The sequence below is a fragment of the Triticum urartu genome, chromosome 3A (genome assembly GCF_056163025.1).
Source record: "Triticum urartu cultivar PI428250 chromosome 3A, HENAU_Tu73, whole genome shotgun sequence".
Lineage (NCBI taxonomy): Eukaryota > Viridiplantae > Streptophyta > Magnoliopsida > Poales > Poaceae > Triticum > Triticum urartu.
The window spans coordinates 206,394,200-206,412,341 of record NC_141875.1 but is presented as its reverse complement, the minus strand read 5'-3'; the positions used below and the strand labels follow the sequence as shown (position 1 = coordinate 206,412,341).

The 18,142-nt window shown below is 43.5% G+C and overlaps 2 protein-coding genes across 6 annotated transcripts; one reads left to right on the top strand and one right to left on the bottom strand.

Annotated features, from left to right (window-relative positions):
- Positions 1-395: 395 nt before the first annotated feature.
- Positions 396-17,924, bottom strand: LOC125543583 (G-protein coupled receptor). 5 transcript variants are annotated; one of them, XM_087546798.1, is made up of 19 exons: positions 17,672-17,924; positions 17,310-17,421; positions 16,552-16,655; positions 16,428-16,466; positions 16,249-16,311; positions 14,152-14,229; positions 12,830-12,895; positions 12,665-12,707; positions 11,445-11,493; positions 9,824-9,917; positions 9,699-9,751; positions 8,661-8,745; positions 8,206-8,308; positions 8,037-8,129; positions 7,244-7,310; positions 7,018-7,084; positions 6,867-6,920; positions 4,128-4,295; positions 396-1,376 (listed from the first exon to the last, which is right to left on the bottom strand). In XM_087546798.1, the coding sequence occupies exons 2-18, from the start codon at positions 17,371-17,373 to the stop codon at positions 4,161-4,163; spliced, it is 1,257 nt and encodes a 418-aa protein (XP_087402924.1). In that variant the 5' UTR covers positions 17,374-17,421; positions 17,672-17,924; the 3' UTR covers positions 396-1,376; positions 4,128-4,160. The 5 variants fall into 5 exon arrangements, with proteins under 5 accessions (XP_087402924.1, XP_087402925.1, XP_048562914.1 ...); XM_087546799.1 differs by having other exon boundaries at positions 4,132-4,295; XM_048706957.2 differs by lacking the exon at positions 396-1,376 and having other exon boundaries at positions 4,026-4,295.
- LOC125543584 (peroxidase 9) lies at positions 1,796-4,001 on the top strand. Its single transcript, XM_048706966.2, has 4 exons — positions 1,796-2,062; positions 2,259-2,450; positions 2,843-3,008; positions 3,407-4,001. The coding sequence occupies exons 1-4, from the start codon at positions 1,796-1,798 to the stop codon at positions 3,826-3,828; spliced, it is 1,047 nt and encodes a 348-aa protein (XP_048562923.1). The 3' UTR covers positions 3,829-4,001.
- Positions 17,925-18,142: the final 218 nt, after the last annotated feature.

Here is an 18,142-nt window from a genome sequence, read left to right as displayed (position 1 = left end):
GCATACTAGAAATTTCGGCAAAATAATTTAGTAACCACTTTCTAATGTGGGTCCACACATATCATTTTCTTCGTTACGAGCTGCATGTAAGATACTCAGCACTGCGGAACGTAATCCTCGTAACAAACTTGCTTTGAATATTTCCCTAGGAAAAAAGAAAGCTTGCTTTGAACATTGTTGGATAATAAATGATAAACGATGAGAACAATATTATAGCTCCCCATCAACAGTCCAAATAGCAATACACAAGCTCTTCAAGATGAACAGCATTGACAGTATGTAATTTTCTTCAGTTTTAATCGATATATAGGTCAAATCCAATGGTCTAGGAAAAAATCAATATTGCTCGACATGGGAGAAATTACAAATAGCAAAAAAAAATCCCTCAAAAATTAGCAAAAAGATGTTTGCATTAGAGTGTGTCCGTGCTATTTATTTTTCTCGAATACGCTAAGCAGTATATCATTGCATTGATAGAGGGAAAGAAGCAATTACAAGGGTGGATGCCGTGGCCTCGTACACACGAATGGCGAGCCCGCGACACCCGGTGGAGCAGAAGGAATGGGGTTGCTCAGCCCCAAACAAGCTACGGGCTTAGGTTACAAGCGTTTGTGTGTTTATCCCTCGAACTCCTGCCGCGGCCTAGGAGCGAGCTTCGTCTTTGATTGCCTGAATAAGAGCAAGGGCAGACGGTGTGATCTTGTCAAAGATGGCGGCGTTCCGGTGATGCCAGATCGACCAGGCCGTGAGCGCAGCAATAGTGGCTAGTTTTCGTCGCCGAGATGTCGGGGTGAGCAAAAGAGCCGAGGAGAGCCAGTTGAAGTAGTCGACGGAGCCGTCCGGAGCTAGGGTCGTCGGGGTTTCGTGCCAGGTAATACGCGCAAAAACGCAGCCCACAAGATGTGGTGCAGTGTCTCGTACTAGTAGCTAACTTTGTTTTCGTCTCCTACAGACCCTTGTGAATTCTTGGTCTTAACTCTCCCAAGAAGCCGCGCCGTCGGAAGCAGGCAGAGCAGAGCACACGCCGGCCAGTATAACCAGAATTTCCGGCGCGCCCTTTAATGCCGGACAGTCAGACACGGCTTGTTTCTTCTACTAGTAGTACCCCACCACATGTCGTCCTATCAGCACGTCAATGCAAGTCCAGGCCTTACCTAACCTCAGTTCGTCCTGGCTGAGGTGACATGCACGCACATGATAACATTAACAATTTACTACGTGCTCCTTTGGCATATATTGCCATGCAATTCAATGTCTCCTCGAAATTACTTTTTTCTTTGTAGGGTATCCTCAAAATTACTTGATACGCTTTTCCTTCCACTTGTCCCATCGACCAAGGATCATTTGGAGTAGTAGGTGCAGCTGATACCATCATTCTGCATTCATTATAACCGGTATGATTAAGATAAACTAGGTGGAGCAGATGCGTTAACACTTTCTCTTCCCAACAAAGCAAAAACTCTAATGAATGCTGCCCATGCACAACCATATCCATATAGTACTAAAGAAACAATTGCCGTCGCTCTCCATTTGGAACCAGACCAATCATAGGAGAAAGTAGGCGATGGTTTAGAGCATGAGATAGTGGAAAATGATCAAGGAACTAAAACAAAAGCTATCTCTAGATCAGGTGCACCTGAAGCACATACATGGTTCCTAATCTTACCACGAGTGGAGTGGATGGAACGATGCATGCGGTCGAACTTGAATCACATTAGTATGTACTAGTTCTATAAAATGGAAGCAGTGTGCAAGAACCAAATCACAGCAGCATTGCATCAAAGGCTCAAAGCTCATGGATTCATCCAAGAGATGCCTTGCTGCGATCCTCCTTGCCTCTTTCTATTTCTCAGCCTCTCTTGCCTTCTTCCCTACTCACAACCATGAGGGTGCCCATCCAATTGGACACAGTCCAAAGCCAGGCCTTTCTCCACATTTCTACAGGTCCACATGCCCGCAAGCTGATGAGATTGTAGTCTCCGTCTTGAAGAAGGCGATTGCCAAGGAACCGCGCATCGCCGCGTCCCTTCTCAGGCTCCTTTTCCATGACTGCTTTGTCCAGGTAATTATTACTATTAAGCACGGTTCAAATGCACATCAACTAGTAAACAACATTCCTACAACCACAATGTTCACCATAAGTTTAAATTGTGCATTTCCTTGATAACCCGGAACACCGTGATTTGAGCTACTACTACAACCAGTCATGGTTAGTTCAGCTATTATAGATAAGGAAAAACATTTTCGTCAAATTTCAGGGTTGCGATGCATCAGTTCTGCTTGATGACAGCAAGGCAGTGGCAAGCGAGAAAAACGCTCTTCCCAACAAGAATTCTATTAGAGGATTTGAAGTCATAGATGAGATTAAAGCTGCACTGGAAGAAGCATGCCCACACACAGTCTCTTGTGCTGATACTATTGCCCTAGCTGCCAGAGGTTCAACAGTATTGGTAAGTATCTGCTTTTTACATGTTATATAAACATGTGCTCATTTACTAAAGAAATAATATAAACCTTGCTAGACTGCTTCTGTAGTGGGGGAAATAGAGAATTTCTCAAAGGAACTACTTTACGTTATCGTATTTAAGAGGAATAGAAGACTGAAAAGTACTGATGTATAGTGGGGGGAAACAGAGAATTTCTCAAAGGAACTACTTTATGTTATCGTATTTAAGAGGAACAGAAGACTGAAAACTACTGATGTATAGTGGGGGGAAACAGAAAATTTCTCAAAGGAACTACTTTATGTTATCATATTTAAGAGGAATAGAAGACTGAAAACTACTGATGTCCTCAATTAAATGTGTGGTTGTGATGTTGTTACACATATTTGATATGACAGAGTGGTGGACCATACTGGGAACTCTCGCTGGGAAGGAGGGATTCAAAGACAGCATATATGAAGCTAGCAAATAAGAACCTGCCTCCACCCAATGCAACACTGCATCGTCTTGTAAAATTCTTCGGAAGGCAAGGACTGGATAAAACGGACCTTGTAGCACTATCAGGTATATCACCTTTCCAATGTTCGAAGTACTCCACATTGAGGTAAAGTCATAAAATAAAAAGGTTTGTTAGGGAAGTCAAATAGCCTAGAAATGGCATGGTTGTGCACTGGCTTCCTGTCATAAACTTAAGCTTGAGATAACAGTAAGAAAAAACATGCAGTAGATAAACAAAAGGGCATAAAGTTGTAAGTAATGTATCTGCCGGAAAGAGATGACTGGAACAACATAAAAGTAGATCATATAATCATATTAGGTGTTCCAGTTAGATCAGCGTTGCAGGCCTTGAAACCAGCAGTGCAACTTCAAATTTAACACCACAAAAATACTTGATACCGCTGGCCATCGGGTCAGCATATTCTCATATCAATGACACCTTCCATCTTGCTGCATTCCAACAGGTAGCCACACCATTGGAATGGCCAGATGTGTTAGTTTCAAACAACGGCTCTACAATCAGCATAGAGATAACAAACCGGACATGACACTGGAGAAAAGGTTCTATCACAAACTGGCATCAGTCTGCCCACGCACCGGAGGTGATAACAACATCAGCCCGCTAGACTTTGCCAGCCCTCCGAAATTCGACAACAGCTATTACAAGTTGATAGTGGAGGGAAGAGGCATTCTTAATTCAGATCAGGTTTTGTGGACCGGAAAAGACCCAGAAATAGCACACCTGGTCAAAAGTTATGCAGAAAATGAGTCCTTGTTCTTTGAACACTACGTGAACTCGATAATCAAGATGGGGAACACAAATCCCCTCTTGGGTTCTGACGGAGAAATCCGTATGAACTGCCGCAGGGTTAATCATGTTCGCTAGTCAACAAGTTCAATGGGTTCCTTTGCTTGTGATTTCCACAGTTTGTCATTTAAATGTCATCCTGCTAATGTTCGGTGACATAGTTTGAAATGTGGCTTCAGATTGATTTTTCATTCAGAAATGTAATTTTATTCCTTTCAATGAAAGATATCTCATCTTCTTTTGCTCTGAAACATTTGGTTTCTTTCGATGGAAGATGCAAAGAAGAAAACTCGGAGAGCTGATTTCAGATGCAGTTACATATGTACAAGAAAAAGATATTAAATAAAGACCAAGTAAAATGAGTAAAAAGTGCAAACCTACAAGACAAATTCCACAAAACTAAGCATGGCTCATATTGTCCCATATCTTCCATCATTTGTCCTCTGTGCTGCTGGTGTGGTAACAGAAGTGTTCTCCCACGATACTTGGCTTGAATGATTTCCACTAGGATCACCTGCTCTCAGGTAGCCTCTTGGTCTTCCAACCTGATGAATGGTTATTAGGTTACAAAGTACTCCCTCTGTTCACAAATATATAAGATGTTCTAACTTTTTTGTGAATCGGATGTATATAGACACGTTTTAGTGAATTAAAAAATGCATTGGAAAAGTGCAAGGCACCATCTCTCTCCTCTTTAATTAACCAACCTCCAATGAGCTAAGTGCATGTAGAAAGTAAGAAGACCATGTGTAGATTGCTATTGGTCTTGAATACCGTGTGATGAGAGAGAAGTATTCTTTTTCTACTTTAAAGTGCATTGGGAAGATAGAAGTACACTCTTTTGTGGACAAATTTTGAAGCCAAACGAACACTCCTTAGGCTGGTTGTAGTGGGGGATATCATATACTAGTATCATGCATTGATACTAGTGTATGATACTACCTCCCTAGTGTGTGGTATCATATATTAGTATCATGTAGTATTTTATTTATTGCCATGCATGACACATACTAGCCTAGCATTTATTATGATACAGTATCATGATATGATACTCAACTCTCTCTTTCTTCATTTAATTCTATGACACATCATCAAATTTGCCTAGTTGGCATGCATGATACTAGCTATGATACTCCCATTACAACCAGCCTTACCGGACGGAGGGAGTAAGTAAACTAGCATGTGTTAAGCTTCATGCACTAGCCAACGCAACCAAAAGTCCGAGCTGATGGAAAGGGCTAGTGCAATCCACATATACTATAACACCGACTCTCTCGCCAACCCGCGAGCGGGTGGGGGGGGGGGGCAAATCCCGTCTGCGCCGCCGCTAGCCCCTCCTCTTCCCCTCGCCGCCGCCGAGCTGGGCCCTAGTCTCTCGTCCCTCGAGGTGGTCTGATGCGGGGCTGCCCCCTCGAGCTGATGCGTGGCGCTTGGCGGGGCGCGACGGCGCGGCACCGGCAGCAGCCAAGGCGACGGCGGTGGCTGAGGGCAGTGGCGTGGAGGGCTGCTGGGCCTTGCGGGGAATGGTGCTTGGGGGCTGGCGTGCTTGGAAGCGGTGGCAGGGTGTGCTCGAAGTGGCGGCGAGGGTTTCCCAGATCTGATCTGGACGGTGGTGGATCCTCCGGCCGTCGCTTCGCGGGCGGCACGGGCTGCGGCGGCGCGCAGGGGCTGTTGCGCTCGTTGGCGGCGGCATGGTGGTGGTGGTGGTGGTGGTGGTGGTGGTGCGTGCCGGCCAGATTTCGCCTTTTTTTCGGCTGGCGGCGCGGGTTTGGGGCCCCGGCCCAGCGTGGCTGCGGTCCCGGCTGTGGGTGGCGGCGGCAAGGTGGCTTCGCTGTGCCGGCTCCATGGCAGCTCGGCGGGTCGACTGGGCCGGCGGCTGGCTTTCCGGCGTCGGCTCGTCTGTTGGCGGCCCGTTTCGACCTTCGGCCCTCTCCTCGTCATCTGGTTGCTACCTCCGTCGAAGGTTCGGCCCTCCCCCGACTATGGTCCATCGCTTGTCTCGCGCTCGGCAGCAGGACCGAGCTCGTTTCGGGCCCGGCAGCAGGACCGACCTCGTCTCGCGCCCGGCAGCAGGACCATGCTCGTCTCGCGCCCGGCAGCAGGATGGGTCGATGGAGGCCAATTTTGGCCGACCTTTGGGTTTTGGCATTAGGGGCAGCCCAGGGGTGCGAAAGGCGATTGCTTTCCGCTCGCATCTTTGGTTGAGGTAGCGGTGGGTCTCGAGTGAGGTGGATTCCAGGTCTTGGATGCCAGGGCGGCGGCCCTGGGGGTGGCTCCGCGATGCTCCTGGGCAGAGCCCGTGGTTAGGTGCTGCCCGGTGGCCATGGCCGTGTGGGCGGCGTGGTCAACGGGATGTGGCGTCCGGTGGTGGTGAGTGTTGGCCAGGGTGAAAACCTGATCTATCTTCGGATGGACTGGCGGCGACGAAGCTCGCTCCCTTCTTGAAGGCGTCGTCGCAGCTCTCATTGCCCGTCGTGTTGCTCCAGGGGAAACTCTGATCCTCGGGTCGGGCGGTGACGGCGCTCTGGTGTCGTAACCTTCCTGAAGGCGCCGCCTTGGAGCACACGGTTCGTCATATGCGGCTTCTTTCTCTTCGCGTTGGCATGTCCACGGTTGAGGACTCCGGTTGCTCTTGTAGTACTAGGGGTAGTGTTGCCGCGCTCAGCGCCTATGTATCCAGCCGTGGGTGTGTGCGTGTGTTGTGGTGGCGTGCGTTTGTATCTGAGCTGTGGTTGGTCATTGCTTTATATATAAAGCGGGGCGAAAGCCTTTTTCGGTATATACTATAACACCCCCTCTCACGTGTGACGGGGAAGACAAGTCAACACGTGCAACCAGAAGAGAGCGCCAGCGCGCCAAACTAACATATGACTCAAGAGGCCACTATGTGGACACAACGGGGGGGCTACCAGCAATTTTTAATAAATTGTGAAAGTCAGGATTTGAACTCAAGACCTTAGCTCCAATACCATGTTAAGCTTCATGCACTAGCCAACGCAACCAAAAATCCGAACTGATGGAAAGGGCTAGTGCAATCCACATATACTGTAACAGCATGATCGTCAATGATTTGGTCAGGAAATAACGAGGCTCAGAATTCAAATCGAAGTACTTACAGCATCCAGAAAGGCAGACACGGTAGTCATCCCAGGCAGTGCATGTAAACCATCCTGAAATTGGTTCAGAGGTGCCATGTTTTCAAGAGAGCTTCCAATATGGCAATGTCCATAGCCAAACAAAAAGTTTAATGAAGTTCGAAAATAAAACCTGATGCTCTACACGACTTCTGTAGATGAACCCCCCACAACAAAGTAGGCTCGAAAAGACAATGAATCTGCACACAAAGAGCACGTAAGTCAGAACTGTAAACACAATGAGGAGCAACACACGGACAAGTAGCAACAACACAGCAATTATGGCAATAATATAAGAGAAAATCATGATAGAATTGACATTACCATCAATAAAGTTCTAAAGTTCAAGAAACACATACATGCAAGAGATGATTCCAAATGTTGCCCACCCTCTCATAGAATCACTCTCTTTTTCTTGTGTGTAACCTACACAGACAACGGATATTACAAAAAGAAAACTAGTCTGAAATTTACAGGATCACAGAAACTGACCTAAAATGTTATATATCATATGTACAAAAGGAGAACAATGATAAATTATTAAAACAGTAAAACTGCTCTGACATATGAATATTTTTCCTTATATAAGAACACTTGCAGTAGCTATTCATATGTTCCCAATAATACAAATTATCACAAGTATCATTAACATGGCGTTCTGTTCTATTATAATCCCAATTTACAAAGTTGCCATTTTACAAGTAAATTAACGAAAACACAGCAACTTTTTGTCACAACCAAAATACATTTGACGTGCAACATTTTTCAACCTCTGTCGAGATTGCAACATGTTTATCCATTCCACAGGTTAAATATTCAGAAAATGCTTATGATATATATCTTTTGAATTATTTTCCACAGTATCTAAAATTAAACCTATTGAATCAAGTGTGAAGTTATCTCTATTATGGATGCACTTTATCTCTATGGCATAGCCCAAGGGGGGTATAAACATTACACAAGACTTGGGGTGCAAGGAAGGAAATATAGGCCAATACTAATACTCCTTGACAATCTCAACTGAGATTTGCATAAGACCCATCTTCTGCAATATTTCTAGAACACCAATCAAGATCTAGTGAAGCTCATGTAACAATTTCCAATACATGAAAATCTATATGCACAGCTGGTGATTGTCTGAATAGAACCAACCACATTCTTTGGTAAGCGTGAATTCGATTGGATCGTAGCCCGCCACTGGGATTGAAACATTCACCACATATGGATTGCTTCGAATGATTTCACCTACAAAATGTACGAACTCATTTGTTAATAGTAAGTACAAAATGGCATCAGTATGTGGAGACAAAAAATCACTAACATATCCAATTCACATTCAGAACTGTTGGAGACAGGGCAGTAGGCACGGCACCATTGGCCCCTGATCCTGTAAGCATAACATCAAGCCCTTTCATCGGATTAACCTGTGTAGTGGGAAAAAAACAAAAGAAAATTATATGGTTAGCACCAACGGTGGCAGCAGTCTCTCAAGACTCGCCTGGTATAGCTACTGGTTTCAACAACAATGCACTCATTTGTTTGGTTAGCACTAATGATTGCGGGGTAGTTTACTAGTGTTATCTGATATTCTCAGCATCTGGTTTTAACAACAATTGTACATCCATTGACCAACACCGACAACAAAGTTAAGGGACACCACTTACCCAAAGAAAAACTAACTATATGTGCAAAACCAAAATAAAATGAGGTAACATAAAGAAAACCATAAGGGCATAGAATGTGTAGTTTTTACAGTCCCCAAGTCTTTTTCCTTACCCTGAAGGTAGGTTTTCCAACTAGGTCTGCGAAAGAAGACATGGCGCTAAGATATAAAGACACGTGAATCTGCTCACTTGGAAAGCTGCACAGAAAACAGAACTGCAATGATTTATATGTATCCATGTCAAAATTCTTAGATAATGTGGATCAGAACTGCACAGAAAGCTTTTGAATCAGACCATATCAAAATTCTTAGATAATGTGGATCAGAGATAGCTCTGGTTGCTAGACGCTACTCAATCCATATTTAATATACAGTGCTATTAATACACCATCAAGTCTTGACCACATCTCGTAAATATTTCGGCTTTAGGCAGTTGACATGTGGTCACATGTCTTACCGTATATACTCAAGTTGACAGTACAAGTGTGGCTTCAGAATCCTTATTCACTATGATAAAGTAACCAAAGAGGGGAGGGAAGCCCGGTGCATGTAGCTCCCGCTTGCGCAGGGACCGGGGAAGGGTCCGACCACTTAGGGTCTATAGTACGCAGCCTTTCCCTACATTTCTGTAAGAGGCTGTTTCCAGGACTTGAACCCATGACCTCATGGTCACAAGGCAACAGCTTTACCACTGCGCCAGGCTCCCCTTCATAAAGTAACCAAAGAGATCAACAACAAAACTAAACACACACAAAGGATTCTTGAAAGGTGAGCTAAGTATAAATAACATGTATCATACTGCAATTCGGTAGCGATTAACTGACTTAGGATCTGTTTGAACCTTGTGGTTCTTCCATCAGGCGGTAGATGGATACCGGTTTCCAAGCAAGAATTCGAAGTTTGTTTGAGGATAACCCATTATGTACAAATATAGTCTTTAAGAAAGTACATATTACAGAAACCCGGTAGAACCAAGTGAACCTAGCCAGCTGAACCTTATATACAATTAGCATGACTTATGTGTTCACATGAAAGCAGTTAAACCTTCTAGTTGGCATTTAATAAGGCTTGGATAAACTGAAACTTCAACTATGCTCGAAAAATCCCCTAATCTCATTAAATTGGAAGGATATTTTGATATGATCTCTTACCTAAACCCATGATGAAGTTGTTCGAATCCCAGTTGAGTCAATCCATTGTAAACCTAGAGGAACCAAGCTGAGATGTAACATCAACTTAATCGCTGATTAATACCCAAAGAAAGAACTAGCTTTACCACTTCGGATGACCGGGGGTGGAAGCCCACAGTGAAACCCTTAAAAACTATTGGGCCTCTTTTAGGACAAGGAATGGCTAGCTCAACAACCGTCCTGGACAAAAAGGGAGCATGTTTAGCTGCAACGTACACAAGAAAAATAATGCCGTAAGCACACGAAAGCAGGCAACAGATCAGCGAAAATAAGCAGTACAGGCACATTTAAAAGTATATGATGCTCAAAGTTCTGGCTACTGCAGTTCTTTTGGTTTTAGAGAATTTGGAGCCGTATTTTTATAGATCAAACATTTTCATTTCTCTTTTCCTTGTACCAAACATAAAGAGAATTCAGGTAATGAGAACTTTAGCATATATAAAGCTCCCATGGACGAAACACAAAACGGGGATGAGGCAGCATGAATGGAAGAGTGCTGCATGGATTCCACCCCTGCCGTCGCCCAGGACAGGCTTATCCTCATTGATAATGCTCCAGCGTGGTGGATATAGAAGCAGCCCAACGCTGAGAGAGGCAGAGGCATGGTTATTGGCTAGAGCAGGAGCAGTGTCCAGCGGTTATCAAGTGTAGTTGGAAGTCCAATTGCACTTCGAGTTAAAAGGCTTTGCCTGACTCATGGTCAAAGATAGGTTCAACACAAGGGAGTATGGACTTCATGGATAGAAAAATTGGCAGCCCCTCTGTCCCTTCTTCTCCCCTGTCCTCCCTATGTATACTGTCACATTCTCTTTATACGGTTCCTCCATCTTGTAAATATGTTTTCTTACTTAATACTCCCTTCTTTCACAAATATAAAATGTTTTGGATATTTCAATATGGAGTACATACGGACTGAAATGAGTGAACAAACACACTAAAATGTGTCAATATACATCCGATTTAGAAAAATGTTAGAACATCTTATATTTGTGAACAGAGGGAGTAATATTTACTGTCGGGGCCTCCCTCACAGTTTTTCGATCAGAAAAAATACATTGAGACGCAAAGCCTATGCGTTTTCTCGAAAAAGGAAAAAAAGAAGCTGCATGTGCCGCAAATTTCCGTGTCAAGTGCTGATAGTCATCGTCTTGCAGGAAGGTTAATGCATATGTCCAACCTCGCTATGATGCTACATAACAACAGTGACAGTACCTGTTACTATGAAGCGCCAGAATTTAAAAAGACCGTGATTGGCTATTTGAAAGCCAAAACATTTTAGATTCAAAATAGGTAGCGAACTGGTGGTTTCTGCATTTTTATATATTTTCTGCACCAAAGTTGTTTTCTTTATACTTTTAGAATATTTACCAGTGTGCATACTAAGAAAATATACCCATTCATCTTTCCCCTGAAATGATCTGCTATGTTCAACTCAAATTTATTCCTCCCATTTGTACAAGGTGCAAGAAATCATCATGAGCATGTTGACTGTGGTCAGCTGATCTACATACTAACATGGATGAAAAATTAGACTTCATAAGACATTTAACTACAAGTGAACAGCTCTTTTTTGTAGCAAACACACAGAAATTAGGAAAGAAGTTGCAGCTTCTTCACTTTTTGACATCAATAGAAAGAAATCGATTAACTAATATCGATTAACTAATTCTTTTAACAAATACTACAAAGAAAAGTCGTCATGGTTACCTGCACATCCTTTCATCATAGGATACGCTGCAAATGCATCCATGTTCATCTGCAAAACTATCAATGTTAAGTTTTTTTCTTTCGCAAAAAGGCATGCACCCAAAAAGAATCAACACATTGGTCAACCAATCATGGTTGATAATTCTGGCAATAAATATTTAAGCAAGGTAGTAAGTGTTAGACAGAACTCCGCCTATGTCTTCTAGGCATAGCCAGTCCCAAGCCCGGGTAAAGGAGGAGGGTTGTGATAGGCTTGGCAAGCCAACGTAAAAACTAGCCAGTCCCATGGGTATGAAACCCATTTGAGCGAGAGTAGTACTAGGATGGGTGACCTCCTGGGAAGTCCTCGTGAAAAGATTTCATATCTAAGGGTTGTCATAGGCTTGGCGAGCCAACGTAAAAACTAGCCAGTCCTTTGGGTATGAAACCCATTTGGGCGAGGGTAGTACTAGGATGGGTGACCTCCTGGGAAGTCCTCATAAAAGGGTTTCATATCTAGCCTAACCCAACTTGTTTGGGACAAAAGGCTTAGTCAGTAAGTAAGTAAGTAATTGTTAGACAGACAAGCAAAATGGCTAAAAACATGTGTTAACATAAAAAAATGAGCATCAGACTGGTTACATGAAAAATTTGATAATCAAAACGACTTTAGTTATATGATATACAAAACGTTGGCTAAAGCGGGGAAGAGTCTCCTTTAACTGTCCGTTGTTTAGGTGGGAGGTGAGACCTCTCCGTGATCTAACAAGGATAGCACACCAGCGGGGTCCGCTGCACGGACTCGGACACAGGTGGGCGGGTTAGCCACTGCAAACTCCAGCCACTGAGCTAGCGCTCAGTTCTCCATAACTTTATTATGATTGCATATAACTACATATTGGAGACTGAATCAAAGTCTAAAGCAATGCTTATGTTGAGATGGAAGGGACTGACTATTCGCCACCAAGGTTTCCTAAACATAAAATGTTTGTGTCCGTAAATGAGGTAAGTGTTAAACACAACTTGGTACAAGTTTGCAGAAACTCAGATTCAGTTAGCATAACATGACCAAGAATAGTTTATGCCATAAGACATCCCTAAACGTGCATATAATCACATAAAAATATATGTGTAACCATGGAGCTTTAACAACAAACCGAATGCTAATTTTACTTTAGTCAGGTTGCAACATATTTGGTGGAAGAGTATTAAAAAAAATGTAAACAGAAAAGACAGCTGACCTTTGCATACTTTATTTGAGCATCGTCCACACATAATGTTGACCTGAAATATCAAATATGCTCATTGATGTTAGTCCAGATATCTAAAATGAAACTACACAAGAAAATAGGAAATTCTAAATATTAGTGAAAACAGCAAAGTATCTCATCGAAGTTAGAGCAAACCTGTGCAGTACGGCCCATCTCTTCAAACGTAGTTTCACATTTCGCTAAATCACCATTGTGAAATCTCTGAAATAATGTGACAGATTAAGGAATAATGAAGGCTGAGAACCTACTATGAGAAAAGATGCCAGAGCAATTATGGAAAACAACAAAGATGCTTTAACAAATATTCTGTTTAGTGATTGCTTATTAAGAAAGCTTGGAAGTACTCTGCTGGAAATGTTTGCATTGATAAACTCGCAATGAATTGATAATTATAGTATTTTTGGCCTAGACAGACTACATCCAATTCAACCATCAGCTTGAAGATGAGTTTATACCCTGGACTTCAAGACCCTAGTGTACACCTTTAAATTTGTTCCCTTCAATGTAGAAAGTGTTAAGCTTCATGCACTAGCCAACGCAACCAAAAGTCTGAACTGATGGAAAGGGCTAGGCAATCCATATATACACTTCGACACCCCCTCTCACGAGTGACGAGAGGCCTATACGTGGACACAGAGGGGGAAACAACGATTTTTGGATAAAAATTGAGGAAGCCAGGACTTGAACTCATGACCTTAGACCCTGATACCATGTTAAGCTTCATGCACTAGACAACGCAACCAAAAGTCCGAACTGATGGAAAGGGCTAGGCAATCCACATATACACTTCAACAGAAAAGAACACACCAACTCGACAAATAACTGGTGGAAAACTTGAGACTGTAAATCAACACTCCTTATGACCTTTTAGTTCCATTCAAGATACTGAAACCAGGTAACCAGTACCTTGCTCACCTCATAGTGATTATACAATGTAATCGACCTTATACACGGTTTTTCCAGTAACCTAGGAGAGTACCTAGTACTCTTAGTCTGTTACACGGCCTAGTAGACATAGTTTTAATACATTAGTGTTCTTGTGCTTTCTTCCCCTTAACTCAATACACTACTTCAATGTTCTGATTAAGTTTGCAAGTTTTACTCTGATGCGTAACTTCCATGCACCCTTTCCTTCTATTCATATGTTAGTGTGAATAGAAAAGTGGACAATGCAACCTACGTAAGAGGCTTCTAACCGTGTGGGATGAACCATTAGGATATTATAACATTATTAGCTTATTATCCGTAGTACGATATACAGCAGATATGTTACACGAGATACCTATTGAAAGTTAGACATCACCGGCTATTGGCCAATACCTCCCATCTAGTCCTGCTCATTTCTAGGAAAATCACAGAACTTTGAAGATGTAACCCTGTCTTGAACTATGTGGCAATGACACATCAAAGGCACTGTTTTATCGCATACAAAGTTAATATAATTACGGAAGTGTTACCTGGATGTAGTCAACCGGCTTTGAACCAGTCTCAAAAGAGCGATGATTGGTAAAGCGGCCAAAATCAATGAAACCACCCTGGGAGAGAAGAATTATTGAGATTGACCAAGACAAAAGCATTAGATAATTGTTAGATATGTGTATACTATTTGTGTAATACCCCGTTGCATAGGGGTTTCCTGCATATTTGCCACCTGCATGTCGATATATATTGGCCTATCTGCCTCATTTAATAAAATTTATCTTTATTGCAACATGGTATATATTAATATAATCAAATATAAAAATCAAACTGTCTACGATGAATTTGAACAAGAATTTTCACATATAATAAGCATGCTAAACGAGAAAGCGCAGATGAGCAGATAAATGATGATTGACATAGTTGAACCTGAAAGATGAAGATGTTGGAAATAAGAGGGTACATGTTGAATTGCTGCTCACCTACATAAGCTTATGCTTCTACCTGTATTATATTTCTGTACTTTTGCATACATGTGGGTACATACAAATACAATTATATGAAGCTAATAATTTCTTTCTCTATGGAAGTGTGGTTCACTATAAATAATTGTTAAAACGTACTCCCTCTGTAAACTAATATAAGAGTGTTTAGATCACTAAAGTAGTGATCTAAATGCTCTTATATTAGTTTACGGAGGGAGTACTAAATGAAGCACCTATTCGGAAATTTCAATGGCCCACCAAGTCCCTGATCTGGTCCGGTGGCGCCTTGAGCCGTCAGGCCAATTCTCCACCAAGTCCCTCTACCGGGCCATTGCCCCCTCCTCCGCCCCCCCTCCCCTCTCGGCGGTTTGGTCCATCCGCCTGCCTCTGAAGATTAGGATCTTCATGTGGCAATGGATTCGCGGGCGGACCCCGTCTAGGGTGGAGGTTCGCAAGCGTAATGGTCCTGGTAGTGGCCTATGCCCGCTCTGTGGTGTCCCCGAAGACTCGAATCACATCTTCTCTTGTGTGTCCGCTCAATTTATGTGGAGCTGCTTCCGAGAGGTGGTTGATGGCAGTTGGTGCCACACCAATTTCCCCGACCTGTTCGCCGAACTCCAGAACTCCCCCCTGCCTTCTCGCCACATTAGGTGGCTGGAGATTGGGGTCCTCGCTTGGACGCTCTGGACGATCCGCAGTAGACTTGTGATTCAGCGCATTCCGCTTCGACGTGCTACTGACGCCCTCTTCAAACTCTCTGGTTACTTGCAGCTATGGCGGCCGCTTAGCCGCCCACGGGACCGAGACGCCATTTCCGCCTTCATCGCCGACCTCCGCTCGATGGCTGTTCGTCTGTCGCCGCCGTCTCCTCCGCCACCCCCCCCCCCCCCCCCGAGCCAGATTAGGGGCCAGGCGCTCTCTCTGGCCTCCCTCGGCCGTTCTTTTTCCTTTGTTTGGGCTTGTTGAGCTGTGCCCTCAGCAGAACCTATTGTACTTGTTGTCGTGAGACTTGGGTGTGTGTGTTGTGGACTAGTCCTTGTATGGTTGCTCTGTGGCGGTTTGCTTTATTTATAAAGCAGGGAGAAAGCCTTCTTCGGTAAATTTCAATGGCTCACATGGCCAACATACTGCAGTGTATCTTCTCTACACCCTGGAAATTCATATTATGTTGTTGGCACCTTAGAACATAGGTACAACTGTCGTGCCTGCACACTGGTGTGCGAATGACTATAGAATCACAACGATGGTGGGAATCATTTTATGCCTTGCCTATGTAAGTGCGAAGGCTCCTGACACACTGAAACATCACTGGGCAGTTTGTAGCATTTTGTGTTAGTAAGTGATTGCCAGATTTATCGTGTGTTTAGATGGAGTCGTTGAATTGAATAAGGTAGTTTCACCATGTAAGGGACTCCCCATCCCCGCCCCGTTTGAATATTTGCCATCTCAGAATATTTTCAATTTCATTAATGGCAGTGTATGTCGATACTGCATTCAGACAGGTTGTGCAATGAAACGAGCATGCAAGCAGGATGTCATGCTACTCAATCACCTTTTAATTAAAAAGTGGAATATTTGACCATGGCAAACTTTAAACAAGATGAAGGAAACACCATAGATCATTGATACAAAAAATGACATAATACATACCGCCTGAGACCTTCTCTGAACATCTTTGCATAACTGGACAACCAAGTCAGAAGTTACTGAGCCCTGATAATGACAACGCAGTGTTAGTGTAACTGGATACACTTCCGGTGAAACGGGATACATGCAAGTAGACTATATGGTTTTTCAGAATAACTTGTAATGAACGTATGATAAATTACCTCCTCGTTGTATTCAAAATTCTTCCCGGACAGGTGTGTCTAGCAACAGCTGAGGAGATAATGGTATGAAAGAACCTGCTGTAGTTTCTAAGTAGGCGAATGAGTAGTGGGATTATAAGGATACGAAGTCAACAAGGTGGCTATCACTGTCGAAGGTATAACAATGAGAACTTGGAACAGCAACAATAGCAGTGGCTGGCACATGGATGTACGCAGCCACCAACAGCACTGCAGAGAGTAATGGAAATTTTAAGGATATGCTTAATAGGGGATACCTAGTATGGAAATTCAAATGAATTTAAAAGCACAACTGTGTTGATTTATCATACTGAATACACTAGTATAGTATACTTAAGAACCATATTTCTGTGGCAGTATGAATGTGGAAATAAGAGAGCAGAGGATTCTGGCAGTAAACAATTACAGTATCAAACTAACATACACTGCTATAAATAAATTATCAAATAAGAATTGACACATGATATAGTAACAGAACCTACTATAAGAAATAATACTAGCAATGTGCAACTTGGTAAGTTTGCTCATCACTAAATGGGTGGACAACTGATCCATGAAAGCTTTTCATTGAATAGTAGTTGCTCGGAACAGCAGATACAATGTATTAACTCAAGAAATACTGGGGGGTTTTTTTTGCCAGAACCAGATGCACAGGATGACAAAAGCTGTGAATATCCATCAATATTTGTTTGGCCGCCAACTGACCTCACACTTTACGCCAAATCAAAGTAGTACCTCTTATCTAGTATAACTATGAAATTGTCTCAATAAAATCCTAAGATGGTTTTCTGATGATCAAAACACACCACCAGCGGAGTAACTTACTTGTCAGTGCTTCTAGAAGCACAAGGGTGAGAAAAATACCTATGATGAACGGGCGAAAAGCATCGAGGGGGCAGGATGCGAAGGTGCTCCATTTGACCAGCATGCTTATTCAGGTCTCAACAGCAGTGAAAAAATGATGTATGGCAAGGCACTGTCAATATTTTATGGCATGTCAGTAACTAGTACTCCAATTCTGTATTTAACCAGACGTATCACAAAGGCAAAGGGATTTGGGCAGGCAACATATAAAGTTCCCCTGATACTATTCTCCCATGCGGGGGCAAGGAATGGACATGGTGGTGCCGCCGCTAAACCCCAATCGTAGAACAATCCAAGCAAATCCGCTGGCATCTGGGTGCTATCCTTTATCCAAGCAAGGCGGGTTAGGGCATTTTCCTTACCAATAATGCAAGGGGAAGAGATGAGGCACAGACTGAAGCTGAATGTATCCCCTCCAGCCCTCTCCACTCCAGATGAGATGGGAGCGAGCGGAAGCCTTGGAGGTGCCGCGGCAGCCCCCAGCTTCTCCAACGGCGGGGCGGGGCGGGGCGGGGCGGGGAGGGGAGCGAGGTCGGCGGCGCTGCTATCTGTCTTCTCCGCAGCGGGGGAACCGAGGAGCGTGGAGTGGAGTGGTGAGTGTAACGCCCGTAGCTTCTTTTCTTTTCTTTTTTTCTTTTAGAATCGCGCCCGTAGCTGGAGCAAAGCAAAATCTGGCTGAAAGAACCTTTTTTTTAGACGATCTGGCTGAAAGAACTATGGGCGTGTTTGGTTTCTTGTATTGCATCTGGCTCGCACCCGCCATGCAAATACTGGATGTTTGGCACCCTGCATTAACTGGGCCTGGTCCGATGGATGCAAAAACGGCCTTGCAG